We start from the raw sequence: 24,673 nt of genomic DNA on the forward strand, positions 1-24,673 counted from the left end.
AACCCAGGAGGGGGTCTGGTTACAAACTTCATCACGCAGTGGGTGTACATCACCACAGACTAATGGTTGTTATCCATCATTCAACACTTCCAGACTCCTCAGACTCGAGGACCTATTCAAAGATACAGATTAAAGTCAATAGGCCTGTGCCAGTGACAATGGAGCAGATGCTCAGTTGCCGAGGATCACACGTTGAACAGTTCGAGATTCGAGATGCCAAGAGTTCGTAAAGATTGTCAAATGGAAGGAAAAGTTATAAGAAGGAGAGAAGAAAGAACAAATCTTCAGGGAGGAAAAGGGTTCGCCCCGATTCCGCCTGATCAGACGGAGAGAATGACCAAGTGTGCACAGTTCCTTATTCCGTTGGAGAAAAGCTGGTGCCACGGCAGTTGTTCCTGGTAGTTCCTGCAGACTCGCGGTTCCTGCGGCTTCAGTTGTGGGGACAAGAAGGACGACATCTGGAGCGATCTGCACTAGCCAGGGATGAGGCCAGCAGCAGCGAAAAAGACAACAATGAATAAAAGATGCGCTCCTTTAAATCAGGAGAGGGCTCTTCTGATGGCTATCCGGACCACTACAGCACAGCAGTGATTTCGACCGAGGAGAGGATTCTCTGACTGAAGAAAAGACGAGCTGGTTGATCCCACCAGGCTCAAGGGAAGAAGACTCCGGACTGGATCTTCTCTTGTCGTTGAAGCGTAGATAGCTCAGGACTGCAGCAGGGCTTCACCGGAACTCGGGGTTGCAGCAGCCGTCTTCTTCTCCACTTCTCTTCGGTTCCTTGCAGTTCCAGTGGCGACTCTGACTTTTAGCCCAAGAGTCCTGCCTTTTATGCCAAAATCCCCCATTCACACAGCCTGGCTGTCAGTCGCTCAGCAGGGGGGTTGTCCAGCCCGAACAACCACCTTAGCAAATCAATACAAAGTGCGACTTCGGTCTCCAAGGGAGACCCTGTGCAGGGGGTGACTACACCCCTCCCTCACATTCAGCCCATCTAGACACCCAGACTCCAAAGGAGGGCTTCTGGCCAGAAGCCCGCCAAAGGTCGGCGAACAAAGGAGCCAAACCTGGTTTGCCACGCAAAGAAAGACCCAAGAAGGATGTTAACAAAAAGAAATGGTAATTAAACCCAACCGGAGCCGAAATAAATAGTATTTGGGCTAGCGGGTTTAAAGTTCGAGGCTACTAAAATAGCCTAAAACAATACCACGTTATGTAATATAACCGAGGTAGGAAAATTAGGGTAGATACCACTGCCACCAGCCAAGTCTTAATGTTAAGGGAGCGAAACAATGCTCCAAGAGGTAGAGATAAAAAGTGCTATGGATGAACCCTTTCCAATACTCCATGTAAGATGGGGTGTACTGGATCTGTGGTTAAATGACTATGTAAAGTTAATGGCAACTTTACCCTTTTCTGGGGGACAGTAGTCAGCCCCAGAAATGGAGTCGGTGGGAAGTCTAAAAGACAACCCTGTGTCACTGCACTGAAGGTGCTGTGTAACACACAAAAGAATAGGGCTACTGAAGTGGTGTAATCCAGAGTCCACAATCACAAAAACAGATGAAATACACATGGCAAAAAACAGGTAGGAGTGGGGGAAAAGCTCACACTCTTACCAAGTGGAAAAATAAACTCCAGAAATCCAAAAAAGCTGCTGGGGGACTCGCTAGGTAAAGGAAATTAGCCATAGAATGAGAATTCTCCCTAACACACAAGCAAATTCCATGTCGGAGACCTGTGGTCTTGCAAAAAAAATATTCTCCACATCAATGTCCTAGAGCTACTAGCAGTTTTCTGGGCCTTGAAGTCCTTCAAGCTTCAGCTACAGAACCGTGTGCATCATGAACAGCACCACCACCATGTTGTATATGCGCATGGAGGTACCCGCTCGCCGATTCTGTCAGCAGAGTCCCAGGCATTATGGTTGTGGTCACTGTTAGGCAGAAACCTGTGCAGTTCCCTCTGGGACCACTGCAAAAGATTTAAGACTACAGGTGTTTGGCAGTAAACCCACTTGGTAGCAGTCTGTACCACACAGATTCACTTGGTAGCTGTGGCTGAGCAGTCAGACTTCCCTCAAGAAGAGTTAGGCAGTATACAGAGTATTCGCAATAGGTCAAGAGAATACAATAGAACAAGTAAACACTGACCGGGGCTTGGTGTAAAAGAGATATAATTATTTATTTAAAAACCACATCTAGAAAAACACACAGGCACCAATAGTAAGCAATTCAAAAACACGGTCACTAAAAAAAATACACTCCCTTAAAAGAATATTAGACAAGTCTTAAGTAAAGCCCCACTTATTTTCAGACAGCGGTGAGCGCTTAACGTAGATGGCACTCTAATAGTTCGTTTTTAAAAGGGAGAGAAAAGCAGAGAACAAGTTGAAACAAATCCCAACACTTTTACAAGAACATAACAAGAGAGGAAGGCAAAGTAAAACCGTGAAGTTAGAGTTCAATAGGCCGGATCCACTTTCAGAGGATCAAACGAAATGCGTCCAAGGTCACACGGTTGCAGTGCACAAAAGTCTTGTAATGGTTCAAAAAGGAGTTGGACCAAAGAAAGGGACCAGTTAGAGGGTCAAGGCGGCCACCCAGTCAAGAAGGTTAAGGGGTTATTATTACCTTGTAGCAATCTTTAGAAAGGGAGGCCTGGCGGACACGGTACCTTAAAGTGGTGAGAAGACTCCAGCGGGGGCAGTTGTTCCTGGCAGCGGATGCAAGTCGATGCTTCGTCCGGGGGAAGAGAGGATCTCGTCGTGGAGGAAGACAGGAGTCTGTTGCACTGCCAGGGAAGAAACCAGCCGCAGTGTTTCTCAGGTACAAGGAGCGGTCCGTTGATTTGCGGTTCAGTGGTGAGTGGCTATCCGGCCGCCGGGGTGCTTGGCACGGGCAGTTCGACCACAAACCGGTCTGGGGTGCGAAGAAGGAAGGTGAAACTGGTTGTGCCCGGGGAAGAAGCCTCTCCAGCCGGGAGATCTTCTCTGTCGTCGGGAAGTGGTGAGTCGGTTCTGCAGGGCTCCACCGGTGGTGTCGTCGTGGTAGGTCGGCTCAGCTTCTCCCTCGTCGGATTCTCAGGTCCTGTGGCGAGTTCTGAAGTTCCAGTCCCCAAAGCCCTGCTTTTATGTAGCATACCCCCATTTACTCAGCTTAGCTGTCAATCCAACATGCTAAGTGGTGAGCCGGCCGGCTCACCACTTGGGCTAATCACACAAGAGTGCGACTTGAGTTACCAAGGTAACTCAGTCCAGGGTGCCTAAACCCCCTCCCACACCTCCTGTGGTACCCAGACAGAGTGGCACCACTTTTTGAGGCTTCTGTGGAGAAGCCCGCCAAAAGGTGGAACAAAGGGCTCGACTTGGGTTGGAGTCACAGAAGAGAACACAAACGCCATTTTAGAATAGAGTCCTGGCAAAAAATACCAACCGGCGAATTAATATTAAATAAATAAACCGGCGGTATGTTCGAGGCTATGAGAATTAAATAATTAAAGTTGGTAGCCTCGAACAATGGGAAAATCCCATAGGAAAATATTCAAGGTTGAATATAAAAAGTAGTTTCTACTGCCACCAGCCAAAACTCAATCAGGGGGGACGGAGACGTGTCCCCTCGACTAACAGACCCCGGGGCAATCGAATTGCCCCGACCAGTACGTCCGCAATATGATGGTTTGTACTGGTTTCTGTTAATAATTTGGGACTAGTAAAGCCAATGGTGACTTTACATGCCCTGGGAGACAGTAGTCAGTCCCAGGGTATGGAGTCTATGGTGAGGGGTCACTATGACACCCCCGTGTTACTGCACGGGGGGTGCTGTGTAACACACATAATAAAAACACATGAGACCCTATGGAGTAAAGGACGCCATAGTCCATAAAACACATTAACAGTCAAAGGAACACCATAAATCATGTCCAAGAGTGGGAGAAAAAAAGAGTCTCACTCTTGGCAGGAGGAAAAAAACAAACTCCAGAAATCCAGCAAAGCTGCTGGGGGACTCACTAGGTTAGGAAATTCAGCCTAAAGAGAGAATTCTCCCTAACAGTCACTGGCGCACAAAATATTCCATATTCCCTTCCATCTACCAGGGGTCCACGACACAATAGTGGATTCCTTCAGCAGGTACCTCAGATCCTGCCATGAGTGGAAGCATTGGAAATACCAGACTCTCCGCCTCTTCTCCAAGTGGGGATATCCAGCAATCGATCTATTTGTAATTGCGACCAACAAGAATTGTCCAACATTTGCAAGCAGGTTTCCTCAGATAGGAGACTGGGGGAGACATTCCAGTTCCAGTGGAAAAGTATATTCCTCTATAGGTCCACGCACCTGTTTCCGCTTGTGTCTTAGGTTCTCAGTGCACTCAAACAACAATGTTGCAAGAGTATCCTGTTATGGTATTCTCGACCTGGGCGCTGCAAATGTGGTACTCTGTCAGTGGGCGTCTTATATCAAGTTGCCCCAGCTCTTCGACTTTCTCTCCAGAGACGGCCGGTCTGTGCTACACCATGACCCAGCATCCCTCGGCTTGATGGCCTGGCTCCTGGTGCCCTAGAGTTCGGAAACATATTGGTACCTCCAAACTGCCGAGACATCTTGTCCACTGCCTGGGTACTGTCTACACTGCTTGCTACAAGAGCAAACGGAAATGCAACGTTATCTCTGGTGTACAGGTCAATGTCCCGACCGGTTGCGCGTTTAGGCCTCGGACCTCTTACCATACCTCCTGTCATTGGCCAATGCTGGTTTAGCACACTCTTCTATCAAGGTCCGTTTAACAGCTATTTCCTGCTGCATGCGTTCCCCAGGTACTCCTTCTCTTTTGTCTCACAGGTTGGTCAAAGAATCCCTCAAAGGACTGTTTCGCGCCTTGCCTCCTGTCCGAGCTTCTTCTCCGTCCTGGGAACTCTCTCTAAACTAATGGGCCCTTTTTTCGAGCCTCTCCACAGAGAATCTTTAAGGTTTCTCTCCTGGAAAACTGCATTCTTAATTGCCATTACTTCTTCCAGATGGGTAGCTGAACTACAGGCTCTCTCCTGTAAGCCTCTGTACTTGACTTTTCATCAGTCTAAGGTGGTCCATTGCGCAAACCCTTCCTTCATACTGCAGGTTCCTTCTTCATTCCAACTTAATGAAGCCTTGAACCTGCCAGTGGTTTGGCTCGCCCTTGTTCCCTGCAGAACGATGCTTGCATTCCTTGGTTGTAGCCCATGCCTTCAAGTTCTGTGTGGCTCGCACTAAGGAATTGCACAAATCATCACAATTGTTTGTAGCTTTCAGACCTTTCGTCAAGGGCAACGCCCTTTCAAAGTCTTCCATCGCAAGATGTTTCGTTGTGTATTTCACACTGTCATCTTATGCGGACCAAGAGCACACTCAACGATGGCTGTGGCTTCTACTACAATGTTCCTGTCTGGTGTTCTCCTGCTGGATAGCTGAAGGACAGCTACGTGAAGGCCTGCCCATACCTTAACAAGGTTCTACTGCATGGATGGGGATTTCAGGGAGGCGATACAGGTCGGTGAAGGCAGTGCTTCGCAACCTATTTGTGTGATGGGAGTTTTCTGGAGGTGGTGTTGAGATATGCCTCTTTGTTTTGGTTGTGTGTATCTACTGCTTTGTAATCTTATTCACACTGCATGTGAATCTATGAAAGAACCAATGCTGGAGAAGGAATAAGTTACTTATTTGTAACTCCTGTTCTCCAGCATTGGCATCTTTCATAGATTTGCTTGCAACCCTCTCACCAACCCCTGTTATGGCTCTTCTTGGTTCATACTGCCACATCACGTGTGATGCCAAATCTGAAAATGGCCTTCAGGGAAGGAGCCAAGGGGACCTGTCTAATTGACTCTGGGCAATATGACCCACAATTATTCTAATAGAGTACTAAAGTGACAAGCAGTTTAAAAATGTAAAGATAAACTGCTTTAATATTACAAAGGATTACCCATCCTGAGGATGAGCAATATTCAAACAGCACATGAATTTATGAACAATAGAAATGCTGGAAAACAGGAGATACAGGTAAAAAAACATATTTCTTATGAATTTCATATACATTTTAATTGGGGGCAATTATTTCCATCCTCGTGATCTGTTGCTCACAATATTTTATGCCATTCATAAATGTTTTCTTTACCATCTTTTGACTTCTGGCTAAGACGCTAAAGTTAACACCATGATGTATTAGCTTCTTCCCATTTCATTGAAGGGACCATTTTTGTGAGAAATGTACTCCGAGTAGGTCGTTTTATCCAGAGGTTAACGATGGATGTATTTTGGTCAATAGGTGACTATTTGTGACAATTTTTTTTATTTATTCTTTATTTGTTCTTTTATTGCTAAGGCAATTTATTGATGATGTGTTTTTCCCCAGGCTGAAAGAAGTATAAGGTTTTTAGCTTCTCTAGGAAAACAAGCATTGCACTGATATTTAATAAGTTAATTCCATTTTCTGTAGTTGAGGTTACAGTTTGCTGATGTTTGTTTTAGCCAGATATCCCTACTGGTTTCAGCTAATTTTGCATTACGCTACAGATCCAAAAGAAAGGCAATGGCCTAGTTATTTGAACATGGGATGTCTGATCTTGGGTAAGGGCTTTTTAGAGCCTATGGTGGTGATAATGCGCAATTCACAAACTATTCTCTTCTTCCCTCTAGGCTGGACCACCACCAGGACCTTTCACCTCCAGACCTCCAACCACCAACCCCTTCTTATAGCACCAAGAGTCAGATGATTCTGTCTGGAGTCAGACATTTTCCCTAATTCAAGGGAAGGAAAAACTTGAAATTATTTTACTTTAAACTTAAAACCATGACTTTTATTTGGATTATTTTGGAATGCAATTCAAGAGCGGCGGACCAGAGATGAAGAAAAATTCCAGCAAAAAGCCACATTTCTATTCAACGTGTAATACAGACACACCAACGTAGACTGGGAGTCTTCTAGTGCAATCTGCAGGGAATTGTGTGGAGGTGGTCTATTTGTGAACTGTAAATGAAAGAGACGGGATTTTAATTGTGAACAGAATTGCAGAATGTCACGTGTTGGTTCTTTGGTACACTAGACAGGCATGGGCTCTCTCCTGTACTAGCAATCCTCTTATGGGAGGTATCTAAGATTGCATTTTTCCACTAGGTTAATATACTGCATTATTCATATTTTATTTCGAGTCTTGGATAAATGCTGTCTGAATCTAAAACTCACTTTACTCTGAATGCCATTGGAATATACCAGATTTATTTTTAAACTTGGGATGCGCAAGCAGGCCAGACTAGAGGTGCATAGGAGATAGTTGTGGATGAGTTTTGAAATTCATTACCTTTTTGTGTGCTTAAGTGCAACAATACATGCACCATCTGATTTAACAATTGCTTGCGCTTAAGGCACTGCTTTAGCAGTGTGTTAGGAGGTAGGTCCAGTCCCTCTCTGTCTATACTCAATGGGATGTCTTGGCTGTAAAGCAGCTTAGTCCATTAACACTGAAAAATGATTCTGCCACACAGGCATGGGTCATAGGGCACACTAATCCCCTCCTGTCCCCCGACACCACAATCCTTTTTTTTTGTCCAATACATGTGGCTAGATCGCGTTTGCAAACATTTTTTATGTCTGGGCCGAGAGGCACAGTGGCTACATTTACTGTTTGACCTCCAAATTGAAGAAAAAGCCTCTTTTATATCAGTTTTAGTTCTCTGAAGCTTACCTGCATTATCTCGGATTCCATTAGCTGAAGACTGAATACTCTTGGTAAACTGTGTTTGGGCACAGCGCTTTTGGTGTTGGGCGTCTGGGTGTAGGTGCACTGTGATGGCCACGGCCAGCAGGGACGTGCACACCTGGTAGTGATGCTTGTTTAAATATAATGTCATCTGAAGCATTAGAAAATGCAGTGCTTCAGATGACATTATATTTAAGTAAACACTAGCAGCTCAGTCCATGGAGCTTTACTTTAACTGCACCCCCATGTACAAAGAAGTTGCTGTGTCTCGCATGTCATTCATCTTAAAGCTGCACATAACCCTAATCCTGATTCTCTTTTGGGTGCCTGGAATGGTACCACTCTCCCTTTACTGGCTCAGACTAGTTTGACACCTACGGTAACTTCACTACCTGTACATAATCAAGGTCTGGAATCATATTCACTATTTGAGGAGGCTCAGAACCTTTGCCTCAGAAGGTTTTAGTAGCCTTAATGTCTAGCCCAGCATCCCCCAAATATGGTTTGAGTCTCAACTGCTGAAAACCTTGGCCAAGTTCTTTAGCTATGAGTAGTGGATTGACAATAATCCTCCACCAATCCTTGTTGATCCCAAAGTATGAATTGCACTCGCTTTTATGTTTTAATCCATTCTGAATGAAATTGTTTACATGGGGGTTAAAGACCACTCCTCTTATGTAAAATGGGGGTCTCAAATCCTGCCCTCCTCGGGACAGTAATGCCTCTTTAGATTCATGTTGTTTATTGTTAATTGTAAGAGAGATCTGAAAGAACATTCCTCCACAGTGGTCTGCAGTAAGATGAAGAAGCAAACCCAGTGCACTCTGCTTGATAAGCCCCGTCTGCATCTTCTTTCATCCATCTGATCTGTTTGTTTCTCCTGTGTGATTTGCAGAAACCGAAACATTGCTCCACTGGCCTCTCTTCTATCAGAGAATGCAAAATGGCTCTATTTAAAAAAACAAAAACTATTTGGGCTGTTTCCCCTTGAAGGAACAAAGGTGCCATTTTGGATTGCTGAACCCACATGATGTAGCTGGCTCTATTGTACTTTCTTAAGAAACCCCTTTCTTTGATCGACCTCTTTCAAAGCACCAGCCTTCAGGGGAAGCAGGTGGGTCTCTTTCTCCTTAGTTCTATGGCATGAGCACAGAATACCTTGCATACTCACTGTGGTGGTGTACATAAAAAAGGCTGGCCTGACTCTGTTCCTTCTAGCTTGCTGTCAAAACCCAAGATAAGGTCCTTAACTTCAGTTTGATGGAAGCACTCTTTTGATGGCCTACCAGGACCACATGCAAGTTGGAGGCACAGACAGCCAAGACCCTTACTGTTATTTCTCCCCCGTCCCAGTCCATGCCATTTGAACGCCTATGTACCTTTAGCATTAAGGGCAAGGTGATTCCCTGACAAGGGTGTTGTGGCTTTTCCAACAGTAGAATGCAGTGGAATGTGTCTATTAGTGGCCAATACAACATAACAGACCTCCCCTGCGCGCCCCTGCGATACCTGGGATTCACGTGCACTTCGGGTGGCCGTGATGAAGGGGTATTAGCAGAATTTTTGGAGATCTCTGATGCCCCAGAGATCAGAAAAGAATAAAAAAAAAAGAAGAACAAAAAGAAAAAAACATAAGAGACCTCTATCGGTTTCTTCTTTGCCTCAATCTCTACTGAGCAAAAGAAGAAACAACGGACTAAAGCACCTAGACCAATAATCAAAGAGCACATACTCCTTGTTTACAGTGTCCAATTGTTTGCTGGCTTGGAGGTCCATCAAAGTAGACTCCTGTCATCTCCATATGTTGGGCAAAAGGATCAGTCCATTTCACTCTGCTGATTCCCTTATCTTACTTGCATCTGGTCTCTCTGGAAATCTATTTTGAGTATCAGTCTCTCCTGAATTATCAGTGCAATTGGAGACATTTCACCTAGAGATGTATAGCCTTGTCTTCTACTCCTGAATTTTTGCTGTAGATCAGGGGACTTGGTAACCACCTTCATTCTCTATCATAAGAGCTTATTCCTCCTGAGCGACTCGTCTTGTGGCAGTCATTCATTTGTTTAAGTTGCTCAGAGGTGAGACTACGGAAAGTGAAAAAAAACAAAGTCCTTTAGTCTTGCCTGAGCTCTGCCTCCAATGTATTCATTAAGGTGATGTCAGTGGCTCCTTCCCTCAAGCGGCACATGGGTTTTTATCTACACTTAACTTGGAAACAATCTAATTGTACAGTTCCTATTCATGTTGAGACTTTCAGTGAACAGCTCAAAATCCCCCCATTGCACCGTCCCCACACCTCCCTTTTTATCAGGACTATTTTGCACTCTGAATTGTGACAGGGCTAGTCTAGTGATGGTTATTACTCTACATTATCAACCGGTGCAGGTGTGCTTGCCAATCAGCGTCCTGCAATTCTGGGCTGAATCCTCCAGTATAAGTCTGTGTTCCAGGACAGCTAAATGCTACTCCCCTCCCTAGGCTCTGGAGTCCTACTGCTCTCATCCTCTCCCTCACAATCAACTGCCTGCCTGTCTGCACCCCATCACAGCTTGCCTGCATGCCCAGAGCCCTTCCAGCTGCACGCACCTACATCCGCCACATGCCACCACTATGGACAATCTTCCATATCCATGGCAGCCATGTTTTAAATGGCATGATCTCACCTTTGTTGCGTGGGTGACCCACGCTCATGGCCAGTCATCAAATTCTAATACCTTTAAGCCCAGTATTCTGAGGCAGGCTTGAGTACTAGCACCCATAAATCCTCGTAGTGGCTAAGACTAGCTGGCCATTATCATCCAAGTCTTCCCCAGAACGTAGGGCTTAACTCCCCAGTCCCCTTGTATCTGTCATGCCCCAGTCCCCTTGTATCTGTCATGATGATTGAAGCAGACTTTCAACTTGATGGCCTCTACACAGATAGTTTACATTAACATCTCTGAATACACCCAAATTAGATGCTACTCTCTCAAATTAGAGACATGCATTGAATTGTCGATTGATCCCAATAGCTGAATCTGCTTTGTGGAGCACCCTTTCTTCCACCGCCTAGACTAATTAGTAAAACCATAGACGTCTCGTCCTTTTGAGGGAAGCTTACCCTGGTCTGTTGCGGGTCAATGATCCCCTAGTTGATATTTCTGAATATAAACATCCTACAACTAGCAGCCTTTCTTCACTTACACCTTGCAATATCAATCATTGCAGTGGCAGCATACATTCATAAAACCAGCCATAGAACGCCAGTCTGTACCCCTCAAATGGTAATTTAACAACTCTCTGGTCTCGCTCCTCTTTGTGAGGTGTGATGTCCCACCATTGTAGATCTGTGAGCTTCAGTCTGCACTTAAAGTGCACTTTGTTTAATTCTCTGAAAGGCAGGACTTGTCTCCATCTTGGACTGCCTCCTAGATTTTAGGTATCCATTGTTTGACATCTTCCCTCCTCTTCATTTCTCCCCGTGACCGTGGGGGAGTTTTAATGGTCTCTCGTAGCAAATGTTTTCATTGGCTACTTATTGCCTATATAGGGTGGAGTTTACAGAACAGACCTGTTCAACTTGACTAAGCACACCCATCACCCATTCCTTCTCACCAGGAAGGGGTTAGTGCTTCATCGCACCCTCAATTGCTGATTAGTTTCTATGGGACTAGTCTATTGCCCTATATGATAGGAGTTCCTGTAAGTGCAAATAGCACAGATTTTAGTGTTGGGCATTCTCAAAGCAAATATTTGTTTACAATTGGTTTTGATTCTCTACTTTTGTTCAAGTCTTTGGAGCACATGGCTACCCATGAATTGTTTGAAGGGAACTGCAGGATATTTTATCCCGTGAGCCTTGCACATGATTATTAATGGACAAAGTTATTCTTGCGATAGATCTATCATTTTTTGCATATGTGTTAAATGTGTCTGTCACGCAAGAAGAACCTTGCACAGCTCGGTTGTTCGCAGGACTCCAATGGTCTCTCTCGACAGCACAACAGAACTAGTGTCCTAATTATGTATTTGCAAGCATCCATTGTTCACCATGTGGTGCTGTCCATTCTAGAATACTGTTCCAATGTTGGGCAGCTTATTACTGTCAGTATTGAGTGATGTTCTGTGGTGTTCAAGCATATTACTTCAATGGCTTCTGTGGAGCAGCCACATAGAGATTCATAATCCATTTTGTAAACAGTGCTTCATGGATGATGGCTCTATATGAAACCCTTCATTTTCTGAATATATTTGAATAAAATAGGTCTATACATAGATTGTTACCATCTATCAGGATATATATTCTTTAGGAGTCCCATGAGTCTGGAGGAAGCTGGACTGGTGATAGAAGTTTGTCACAATTTCTGACTCCTGTCTGGTATTCTTTACTTTCCCTTTCTCCATGCAAACACCATCCACTTCCCCTCGTTCTAATATTCCTTCAGTAGGGACAGAGATAGGATATCTGAGTTACATGGATCCAGTGAAGTCTAAGGGGTGCAGCACATGTGCTTGGTTGTTGATATCATCTCTATTTTTATTTTTTCTGCCCAGATAATATTATTGAAGGGGAACAAAGGGCTATCAGAGGTAGTCGCTATCGTGAGTAACGTGTTGGGTGTATGATTGGCAGCAGACCCAGTTTGGGTTAAAACTGCATACTTAAAGACTAGAATTGCATGAGGAGACAAATGTTACTTGGAATTGGTTGTGAGGTGGAAACAACTGAGCTAGTCTTTATCGAAAATACCTCTGCTTTCTGTTGTATTGACAAAACTCCACTGTGGTTTCCTATGGACCACTTGAATGTTTTTGGTCGTAGGGCATGGTGAGATGAGGCTCACAGGAGAAAATATGTCATGAGGATGTAAGTTAAAAGGCATCTCCTTAAAAGAAAGTACTTGGTGAGGAGAAATGGAGTGTTGCATGGAAAGGTATGAACAGTGGGTGCTGCGATGGGGGTCTTTAAATGGTCCAAGTATGCAGAAGGCACTGCAAAAAAGGGGGCTGTTTTACACATATACTAGGCACATAGGCCTTTATTTGCATGTTCCGGACCAAAGGTAGAGAAATGGTGTAGAAAGAACTTGATGTTAGTATGCTCATTGTGCGCATTCCTGCGTTTGCCTTGAAAATCAAGCAGGGGCTTCTTGAAGCGGAGTGGTAGTTTCATTATGGGGGACAGTAAAAAAAAGAAACCAAGTTCATCCTGGCTGAAGTTTGCAATTGGGAAAGCTGGAGAACCTGTAGGCACAGGACTGGAACTGTGGCTGAAAAATCCAGGACTTTCTAATGGGATATTCGATCTACATACCACCATGAGATAGTCTACGTGGATCTGTCAAAAATGAATACGACTCTGGACAGAGGTCTGCTTCTAGCTCTCTTGTAGATGGAATAGTCTGGGTAAATCAGACCAGACGATCAAACACCTTGACCATTTCTGCCGTTTTCAGTTTTATGTACTCACAAAACATATTACTTCACAAAGTTGTCTATATTCAAAAATAAAGAGCATTTTATTTATAAAGTTTTAAATTGTCTAAATCTACTAACCGTGTTTGCCTTACTCCCTTCACTGAAATGCTGCAACACGTCATTAGAAATCATGCTGGCAGCTCATTATGAAAAGCCTAGCATTATCCAACACTGATGCTTTTCTCCCTAAGACATGCACTACAAAAGGGATCCCAAGTCTATGCAACAATAGTGTCAATGTTGGAGGAGCCCTAATGTTTAGACTTTGTTATCAAACAATCTTGCGACAGTGAACTGTATTTCAAATTCTACTTTGATTTTTTATGGAGTTCCTTCCAAACCTTATGTTTTTAATTGACACATGTTCATATTTCTCGATAAGGGATCTTTTTCAGTATTCTCGCGGCTTGACCCGAACACCCAAAATAAGTATTGGTCATCATTTTTTAAATTATATTGAATTTTTTAAATAAAGTTTAGCAAGCAAAGATAATTCTGAGCAGCATTTACTCTGTGGGGAGCCCTGCAAAATATAATCGTTTTTTGTTTACAGTTTGGTGTTGGCTCCCGGAATGCTTGCCACCAAGGGAGCCATCCCAGCTCTTGTTTTTGGTATGAGAGTAGATTCAACATTTTTCCTTCTAAGCTTTTTTCGATATTTGTGTAGTTATTTCTCTTAAATTCTGAGGAGGATATATTTAATCTTTGATCGTTTTGATCTCAGTGGTGTAGCTCCATGTGACCATGGCTCCTAGGTCCGTGTCATAGCAAGGTGGTAAGACAGTGGTATTGTATTCTTACATTTTTGCTTTTTTATAGGGTTCACTTTGGTTGGGGCAAGGTTGAAGCCGAGAGCCATTAGTGAGCCATCTGTTAAGGCTGTTTCCTAAGCCTACTGGGGAGAGTAAACAGCAGCAAACGTCCACCACTTCTGTGAAAGACTGTTCATGGATGACAATACGCCTAACTCCCCCTCTAGAGGATATCCAGGATGGATAATCTCCTTAGTCGCGTTAGGACTGTTTCACATACCACATGTCACGGTCACGACACATCCAGATTGCTGCTTGGCATCCCCATTCCTTTTGTAGTGGCGGTATCGGAGCCAGGTCCATCGGCTTGTATGGAGCTATCTAATTAAGCAATAAATGACAGGCGGGGGCATTACAAGTCATGTGAGTTTGCTCGTGCCTTAACATTAGAGACAGGCATTATCAGAGCCGGTAATGCCTCCGTCTAAAGGGGTTTATTGCTAGTCACATCCCAGCATATGCGTTTCTCAACTTCAAAAAAACTAGAAAATATGATGTCTGCCATCGACTGGAGAGAAGGGAACTACTTGTCCATTGCCATGACGGGGATGGGCCAGTTGGATGGGGATGGGTGAGGGATGTGGAAATTGGGTGTGGGGAGAATGTGGGGTAGGGGAGTGCGGTGCAAACTTACCTGCTGTCCCACCAGGCAAGATTACAGCCTCCCACTTACAAGGAGGCTCAGAGTGGGTGCTTTGCTATGAGGTAAAGACCCCATTCCGAGCTATCTGATTGGCTGGCCAGCCGCCAAAATGCCCCCTTCCCCAAACTGAGGTGCTCCTAAAGGAAAGTCTTAGTGAACACATCTCTCTGGTTTAGCAAGATAAAAACGTGCATATTGGATAATGTTCTTATTTACTTTTAACAGTTCATAGTTACAACAGTTTTACCAAGTCCTGCAAAACAATACTGTGTGCCAAGGCCAGCCATCTGGCCTTGTCAAGAGGGGATGGGAACCCCTCTCAGCCAGGGGTGGCAGGCCTGCTAGCAGAAGTCCAAAGCCAGTCCTACCCCCTGAAATTGATTATTACAGTATAGAAGGCCCCAATTCCTGCCCCCCAACCACCTTATGCCAGCATTCTTATTTGCAGACCATAGTTTTCTCTAGCCCTGCATCCCATGGCAGATACTTGCCACATTCTTCCTATTAATTTCAGAGCTCCAACATCAGCATTGTGGGCTCAGAAAAACCATCAAACAGAAGAGAAATTTCTGCTGCAGTGATCGGCTGAGAAATTCTTTTATGGGAAAGGAAGCAGAAACGCTGCTGCAAACTTACAGCAAGAGAAGACGCTTACTTGCGTGGCAGCACCAAGGAGCTTGCAGAGCTCCCAAATAAAGCAGGCAGACCCACACAACAACCCAGAGCACCCTTAAACGACAAGAGGCCGAGGAGAGAAAGACCTACACTACCCTAATAGACTTACCGGGAGTGCCATTGGAACAGGGTCCCAGAACACAAACATGAACACTTGCCTTCCTGGGCTGCCATCTCCAGTATGCAGCGATCTAGCGTTGGAAATGTGGGTGGAGTTTAGCCCACTACTTTTGACAGTATACACATGCCACGGGTGAAGGCGACTGGCTCGGATTGGACAGAGAAGGAGATCCAATCCTGGCAAAGAGTGGAATATAAACCAAGAACAGGACACAGGAAGTGCAAGTTGTTCACATGAGGTCATAGGTGGGGGATGAACAGGAGGCTAGCCAGAGGGAGGAAGTCGCAGCGGACTCTGGAGGCTAATTGTGGAGCAGGTGACGTATTGGCTAGACAGTAGAAGTGTTAGTGCATTGTGCATGTTTTTGTGGCAAGTGTTGAGAAAATTCATTGTAAGGAGGCAGTGTGACGATCTTGTTACTGTGTGAAGTGTGAGAAGTTCAGAGGGAGTAGTAAGAGGAGGGAGTAGTGGTGGGAGGAGTAGTACTAGGAGGTGTAGGAGTAGTGGTGAAGAGGAAGTAGAATTAACATCAATGTGTGGAGGCAAGACCTAGGAGGAACAAGAACATTGAAGTGATTGACCTGTAGTGGGCGGAGTGAGGCGAAGTGGTGGGACAGTAAGAGTAGAGATGGGAGAGTTACTAGTGAGCGTGATTAGGCCTGAATTAAACCCTTTGTTTAGAAGGCACTATCCAAACTCCCATTAGAACACACCACTGGATAGTGTAGTGTGAGTTAGGAAGTCCACGAGGGAGTCTAGTGAGATGGGGCATCCAGCGTTTAGCTCCTCACCACTAGCTGAAGATAGAACTAGACAGTAGTGGACAACATTCTGTATCTACTCCCCTGTGGTCATGGCGCCTGGGTTAGTGTGGAGGTTCAACACTAGACGAGAGAGGGGGGGGCAGTCATTGACCCCACAGAATCTGCAATAAAAACCTTAGAACCACATCTTGTGACTGGGAGCAATTCTTGAGCCATCTTTGTCAACATTAAATAGTGAACCATATTATATTTAGTCTTTTATGTTGCTTTTCAAAATCCGCTCTCACATATCGGACATGCAGTATGCAAACACTTTTATTAATACTGATAAACATTGAGAGACTGCCTGTGTGCATGAGCTAAAACATTTTTCATGGTATACATGTATTTTCTGTTTTGTTTTCTCAATTAATATCTGATTTTACTTCCGTAAGCATGCCGGTGCTCATGTGGCTTGGGGGTGTACCAGGGCAAGTAACTGCCCGCCGGCCTGAGCCTAAGCAAAGCTGAGGAAAGTGAGGATCTTGGCAAGAGCTCACCCGACAAGGGGGTGATAGCTATTCACACTCAAGCACTCTTTCAAGGATTCAAATAGTTTTAATTGTTGTATTTCTCCAGGAGATGGGTTATGTGTGTATTATGCAAGCCCAATCTCCCATGTAAATATAGAAAACAAGATGGCTGCCATCATAGAATAAGAACAATCCCTTTTCTTTTTCCATTGCAATGACCGAGCTATGCTGGAGGTAGAGCGAAGGCACGATCGGCCTGCAGGTAAGTTGGGGGGAGGGAGCAGGGTGAAAGTCCCATGGGTGGCTGGAAAAATGCAGGCAGTACACTGAATGTTCTTGCCCATGTTTCCAGTCACCTGATTGACTTGAGTGCCCTTCCTCGGGTGTTAATTTACATTAATTCTTATTGGTATAAGAGGAAATCAAAAGCACTATGTTTAGGATACTGCACTGCTGTGCAGTGACAGGTGATTCATTTTTCTGCTTGGTGAGCTAAAGATTTCTGAACACATGCAAAGCTAAACTGCTACAAATCTGATTTTAACCAAGTCTTTCTTCCCTGTTTTTCTTTGATCCCTGGCATTTGAACGTGTTTTGTATTGTGAAATTAGGGTGCTGTTTTCACGAGTGCTTTTTATCTCCCTCCTTCACGTTCTTTTAGTGTGCCTCCTGTGTGGTAAGTTGTCAAACAATTATGACCATGCAATGTGTATTGTCTTTCCAACACACATGCACCATTGATGAGGGTCATACCTTCCAAACAAATGCCATACAGGAGACTGAAGCAAAGAATGAATCTTAGGGTGAAGCTGAGAGCATCGTCCCTAGGCCAATCTAGAACCTTTTCAGCATCCTCAGCTTCTGGCCTATAGTCTTGAAAAAAGGGGAAGAGAAGATTCCTTTCCTGAGGCACATCTGTGATGCCCTGTGGGTCACTTCGAACACTGACTGCCTTCTCACTGGTTGAAGATAAAGACCATTTTAATCGACATTAAATCAGTCACTTGGATGCTCACCATTGAGATTCTTTTTTTAGATACGTTTTCTCACATGTATTCTTACATACCTCGGCCCACTCCAACAGTACAGCAGGTGAATCCAATATCCATGGAATGCTATGGTGAATCCCATTCATGGCCTCAAAAGCTCCTAGTGGTAAGGGGCATATCCTTTCAGACTTTAAGACAAAGACTTGTCATCAATTGAAGAATTAAACTACCATAAAAGACCAAATCATTTGGGTCAAGTTCAAAGAGTATACCAAGCGGACTTCACCAAGACCAGACGGATATTGACCCTGACTTGGATACAGAGTTATCAAGTATTTCTTCCATATAGGGTTTCTCCTGGCAATGACTTGATCACATTTACAGAAGTAATATGCAGAGCTGCAGTAGCAACACTGGTGTCGCATCAGCAACATTCATTTTTGGTAGCACCCTACTGTTTGAAGAACCATGCCATTACCTTTTGGGTCCAGATATTCTTGAAACATAGGGTTAATTTTCACCATGAACAAGATAGAACATCTCTAAGAAACAGTGAAGAAAGTTGAATGGTTTCTAATCTGCGCATTAGTGCAGCAAAATATGTGACAGAGTTGTCAGCCAGCAAGGATTGCCATGATCTATCAAGGCTCAAGTTAAATGCACAACACAAGATCTTAGGCATCACGTTCTCAACGTCTACTCTATTCAGTACAGACTTGCAATGTCAAGTTTGAAGCAGATATAATGAAGTGATGTTTGTCTCATCCATAAACAGAAATATAGCAAGTTATCGCATCATAGTTTGGCAACATGTTTTTCCCTCCAGCATTATCATGTTTCCTAGGGGTAGCAGTAACATGAGCAGCAAATCTGTGATTCTAAAATATCTTCATTATTGCAAGTTGCCTTTTGAGGACACTTGTACTTTAATGAACAAGTCTTTTTACTGGCTGAATATCAGAACGACAGTGGCAGGCTTGATCCTATGGATGTCTATGGGGATACCCTGGATAAACAGAAGCCGTAAGATTTATAAATTAGATTGCTTTTTCTTGATCTTCTGTGAATGGTGGATTTCTAATGAAAGGGTGTCTTTTCATGCCCCGCATAGAGGAGGGAGATTGTTTTTAGTTGTGCCCCTGCAATTATTTTACCTGATCCATGCTTATTAGTGCGTGTTAAACAAGTCTTCACAGGTATTTTCTGGTCCCTCCTCTCCATCATAGGCGGTTGCCCTTGACCCATGGCTCTCTACAGTCCCTTTCACTACACTTACTTTCATCTGCCTACTTGGCTATAGGTGTGGTTGATGGATGTCTCATCAGTCAAGGGAGTTTCTGGTGAAATCTGTAAAGGAGCAGGATGGATGTATGGGCTCTCGTATCTCTTTGGAGGGTATGGTGAGGACACCATACCCTCCAAAGAGATACTGTTTGGCAGAGATTAAAGGTCATTCTAGGTCAAACGCACATCAGGTTACCGATTGGAGTAAGTAGCAGTCGGGTTTTAGTTATGTTAGAGATATTGTCTGGCGGAGATACACCTAATTGTGTGGTATTCTGTTATTGTGGTAAAATGATGCTAGCATTGGTGTCTTCCCTATCTATAATGGTAATGCTCCCCTCAGAACATACACTAACATCTGTATTCCATCCAGGGGCCTCATAAAGTAAACGTTACTGGATGTATCACACTTGTATTTTGATAGTGTCACTGCTTTTCCCAGCAACTTATCTACGATGCTTGGCTAATGCCTTGATGGCAGATCTATTCAGCTGTAAACATGCAAAATGAAATACCGCACACTTGCACACTTTCTAACTACAGAGCCCGCAATAGATCATTCTCATGAAAACATTTACCATTACGCACTTGCTTGTATGAGCAGATTAAATAAGATTACCCAAATGCAATAAAATGTATCAGAACACAAAATTATTTTTGTAATGTGTCTTTATCTTGACAGATAACTTACCAATTATACACTGCAACAATTACACATGGAATAGATTTGTCAGTGCGAATGTGGAGCAGTAAGAAGAAAGAAAAAAAACAATTTCAAAATGCACAAATCAATAATAGAATGAACTGTAGTTGGCTCAACCCCAACCTTGAATTACGGGACTTGGCAGAAGTTACACTTAATTAAAAAAAAAAGTGTAATTTCAGAACTGCATTCACTTTTGACATTGAAACATTTAACATTAATCGAGTTCCCCTTGGCTAACTACGAAACCACATCCATTCAAGCATGCACTTCAATTATTGACTGGTGTATTCACCTTGAACTCTGGCAAGATCCTTGCTCTGCTATCTCTGGTACACCCCTCTTTGTTGGCTTCGCAGCCAAAATAAGTTGTGCGACCTCTGCACAATCTGGCAGTCCACAGGAATGACACGACTTCTATGCCAGGTTAACTGCTACGCAGTCTATCGTTCATCTCCTGCTATCTCCCATGAGGTTGCTACAGCTCTGCCCGTCTGACCCGCACCCCATCTCCCTTCCTTTTAACAGCTACTCCTGTCATTCAACAGGACCTGCCCCTCTGTGTTGAACTTGCGCACATCATACGAGCTGCCTCAGTACTTTTCCCTTCAACACAATAACTTTGCAAACATATCTGCAACAACTGCTTCCTGCGCATACAATGGTGCTTTTGAATCATTGCATAGTTCAGCCTCACACCTTGTGTAATGCTGAATGAAATCACATAGCCAGTAAAATATATCTGCCCGTTTTAACTCTATTGCAGAAAAGCACCCACATTCAGTTAATCTCATCTGAGTCCATTTTGTACTGATTTGTTAATGGCAGGTTACCATTTATCGGGAAGGGGTTGTTAATCAATTGGTTCATGTTAGCATTTAAGTACATAGTGCAAACCAGAAACATAATCTGTTTTCCCTGAAGTAGACCATTCGAAAATAGTGCCATTGTCAGAATGTGTGCCTTTCATTTTTAATGTGCACCAGTCATTCATGATCTCTGTATTTTCTACATAAACCCCTTGCCACGACTGATTTCTTCCCCTGTGTTCCTACAAGCAAGAAGGCCTTGCTTTGTTGGCGTTTTGCCATAGAAGTACCGGGCACCAGGTTATGAATGATTTACATATCACTTGTCTCAGAAATTGTGCAGGGGGTCACAGGTTGTAGATGCAACCGTGTTCAATTATGGTAGGCTTGGAAGGGAATTTTAGCGAGTGACTGGTATAGTTGTAGAGCAGCAGAAGGAGACATTCTTAAAAATTGTGTGCTGGAATATCGCTTAGTTCTAGGATGAGGTACAGAGAAGAGCAGTCCTACATGGTGGAGAGGGAAATGTCCTTCTTCCAGGAGACTAGTCTGGTTTGCAGAAATCATTCTTTTCATCGTATGCTATCCCTGCCACTAAGGATAGAAGAGGTTGGGGTAAAGGTTGCCTTATGATATGGGTCACTGCTAAACTGGGGGCTAAAGTGACCATGGTGCATACTGGATATGAGTGTACAAATCCTCTTCCTATTCCTAAGGTTGGGGGGGGGGGAGTGGTTCTTTTTAACATGTATAACTCTGAACTTGAGTGGAATGGGGGTGGGGGGTCACCAAGGTTAAATGTGGCATCTCAATATTGTGCAGAATTACTCCTTTCTACTACGAAGGAGTTTTGTCTGATTTAGGTGATCTGAATTATCCTCTGGTCGATAATGAGGGTTTGGAGTGAGTTGGCGGGATTTTGTAGTTGGTGTTGGGATTCCATAAAGATTTTCTCAGTTTTGTTTTTCTCTAGTGTAATGGGGCAGGCCAGCAAGGGAGGAGATTGTATTGGATGTGGGAATAGGAGAACAAAATCAAATACCCCAACAAGCTGCAACATTCTCCACATAGAGAATCCAGTCCACATTGGACTGATCTATGATTCAAATGGGGTGGCACCTGGAAGTTAACATGAGAGGTATGGCAAATAGAGTGAAAATGATCCTCTAAATTAGCCCAGCTGGTGTCAGTTTATAGAAAAGGTTTCTGGTGATGGCCCTGCATTGGTTATGGCCCCCATTATTATAAGCCTGTGGTTTGGTGGGGGGTTTACATTTTCCATCCCAAACTGCTGAAGGACTTCCTCAGTTAGAAAGGCTTCTGCTGGGTCAACCCTGAATGCATGGAAATGAATTCCAGACTGAAAATTTGGGACCGGTTTCTGGGTCCTCGAGTTTTCCTGCCTTACTAAAACCAAAGCCCTTGCCCCAGATAATTACTGTGTCTGATTTGTGCTGATTGTGGTTATGAAATTGGGTGCATTCACCAGCATGGGACCCGGTTTCAGATCTCGGGGTGGCAAAAGCCCTAAAATTGTGCTACAAGTATTTTGTAGAATGTGGAAAAAGTGTGTTGCCCAAGAGCGTGCTTGGGAGGATTTTAGGATCGTTATGGCGATATGAAATGTAAGAATCTTGTAGTCATTAGATGTGGGAAGCACTTGGGGTTATTGCCCAAAAGTAATCCCCAGATGATGTAGGTATCTCGAACAGTGGTCAAAGTGTACGAAAAGAAGTAGTGGAAATAAGTTCCCTGCTGTTGTGTCCCCACTGCCCACAAACCCAATCGGCATGCCCCCTACCACACACCATACAAACCCTTGAACAAATGTGCCTGCTGTTATAGGGAATGTTCGGTGCAGTGCAAATTTCAACTTCTTCCTACATTTTATTTTTAAACGAAACCCTTCCGGAACGGTTTCTTTTGAAATTTAAAGTATAGGAACAGTAAAACATAACTTAAAGTAGAGGAGCACTGCTCCCACCCAGTTCGACCACTGATTTCGGAGGCCCCCTTATTATTGGCCTTTAAAAGTAGCTTGTCACATCAGTTTAGGCCAGATGGAGGTGGAACCAGGGGAGAAGCAGTGGTTCACTGCCTGCTCACCTTGTAATCAGTTGAGGACTACTTACAGACCCGGAACTCTGTTAAGGCCTCTCGTCCAGATTCAGTTCCAGTGGATTTACATAAATAGGTCTATCTGGGAGCATAAGGCATAGGCTTCCTCTTAACAGGCAGACATTGTTCATCTTTTTAAGATATGTGATCAGAGCTTTCTACAAGTCACATGCTGATCTCACCCATTCATGCCCAAATGAAAATTCTAGGCAAGATATTGTTAAATGTTATTCGGCCACTGCTTATAAACAACATTATTCTGCCTCTTCAAATGGGGTTCAGGGAAGGTGTTAGCATGGTAGAACAGTTCCTTGTCTGCAACTGCTAATCTGAGCCTGAAAGGGTCTGTTTTTGGCATTCACTGGCCTCAAGGCTGCCTTTGATGCCATAGATTGAGGCATGTTATGGGCATACTTAGCTTTGGAGAGCATGATGGCAGAACTGATAAGGTCTCCTCATGCATGTGCCTGTTAGACCCAACAGAAAATTCAAGTTGGAAGCCATGGTGCTGCATTTGCGCAGATGACAAGATGAAAGGCATGCTATGGGGGAAGGTGGAAAGCAATTGCAGCCTAACAGCTGCCATACTTGAAACACTGAGGTGAAGGCCCTATGGCACAGACTAGACACCGGAAACGACTCTCGCATATAAAAGGGAAGTCACAGGAAGTTGAGGTGTTGGTGTTTGGAGAAGATTGCAGCCAGAGTTGGAGTCGGTTGGCAATCTGAGACGAGGCTGAGAAATAATATGGGCAACAGACAGGTGAGAGCAGAGGAGGCTGAAGATGGAGGGGTGGAGAGAGACTAGGAAGCATAAGGAAAGAACATCAGAATGTGGTTGGAGATGGACCAATGAAGACCATGGAGAAAAACGTGAGACTCTGTTGGGGGAAGAGACCTGAGAAAGTAGTAAGAAGGAGGCCACAGTTGGAAAGAAATATTGTGAGGTTGTCGGATGGAGACAGAGAAAATGTGGGGCCAGGAAAAACACAGCGTTAGCAAGAGTAGAAAGGAATTTGGGGGGCCTTCATAACTCAAAGCCCACAGTGAATGTGGAACGGGCAAATGCTGTGACATTAGGGAGTAGCCTACCTCCAGATACAGGATTACCTAGAGACTAATCACCTCCTAGGAGTCCAACAATCTGGCTTTAGGCCACAACACGGCACCAAAACGGCACTGATTGATCTAAAGACCCAGATCAATGAACTTAAAGATAAAGGGAAAACGGCCTTGCTACTACTCCTATATCTGACCGCCGCATTTGATTTGGTGGACCGCAAAGTATTATGTAAACACCTTGCCTCAGCAACCTACTTCTCCCAGGATGTTATAGCATGGATCCAATCATTTTTGAACAATAGGACCATGAGAGTCTTCTCTCCTTCAGATGCTGCAGACCCTACTCCAATAGCATGCGGAGTGCCTAAAGGCTTCTGTGTTTCCCCAACAATGTATAACATATTTACGAAGCCATTGTTTCAGGACCTGGACCATCCAGGTCTGACCTACACTAATTATGCAGATGACACCCATATCCTCATACATCTTACCGGAGATTGTGATACGGATGTGGCCCTAGTGAATACAATTTATCTAATCATCCAGCCATGGATGGCTGCCCAAGGCCTCTACCTGAATGATCATAAAGCTGAGCTCTTGATAATAGGAGCTATAGCCAGTCTCAACAAACTCAGTATCAAATATGCCTCATTCAACATTGACGGGAATAACATCAAAGTAGTAAAAGAGGTAAACACCTTAGGCTTCTACTTAGGTCAGCTCTTAATTTAAGGAAACAAGTCAATGCCATGGCCTCTGCCACAGCATATACTTGTAAGTTGATTAGGGCCTGCAAACCTTTTCTTTCCAAAGAAAGCTGTACTATCCTAGCTAGAGCCTTTCTCCTTTCAAAGTTGGACTACTGCAATGCCCTATACCTGGGTGCGAGCAAGTACATTGTTAATAAAATCCAAATTCTTCAAAACAATGCACTTAGAACAGCACTTGGCATAATTAGGGGCGAGCACATTTCGGAGACGAGGAGACAGAACA

General features: G+C 44.1%; 1 protein-coding gene across 3 annotated transcripts in view; it reads left to right on the top strand.

Moving 5' to 3' along the window:
- AGFG2 (ArfGAP with FG repeats 2) overlaps positions 1–7,028 on the top strand; it is a 1,592,250-nt gene extending 1,585,222 nt beyond the window's left edge. For 2 of the 3 annotated variants that reach the window (XM_069644984.1, XM_069644992.1), the window contains one exon: positions 6,671–6,876. In XM_069644984.1, the coding sequence (XP_069501085.1) occupies positions 6,671–6,730 (60 nt within the window). In that variant the 3' untranslated portion in view covers positions 6,731–6,876. Of the gene's footprint in view, positions 1–6,670 lie in introns of all 3 variants that reach the window. The other variant, XM_069644975.1, reaches the window with a different exon arrangement.
- The last annotated feature ends 17,645 nt before the right edge of the window (positions 7,029–24,673 follow it).

The sequence above is a fragment of the Ambystoma mexicanum genome, chromosome 1p, assembly GCF_040938575.1.
Source record: "Ambystoma mexicanum isolate Mex_15411 chromosome 1p, UKY_AmexF1_1, whole genome shotgun sequence".
NCBI classification, from domain to species: Eukaryota; Metazoa; Chordata; class Amphibia; order Caudata; family Ambystomatidae; genus Ambystoma; species Ambystoma mexicanum.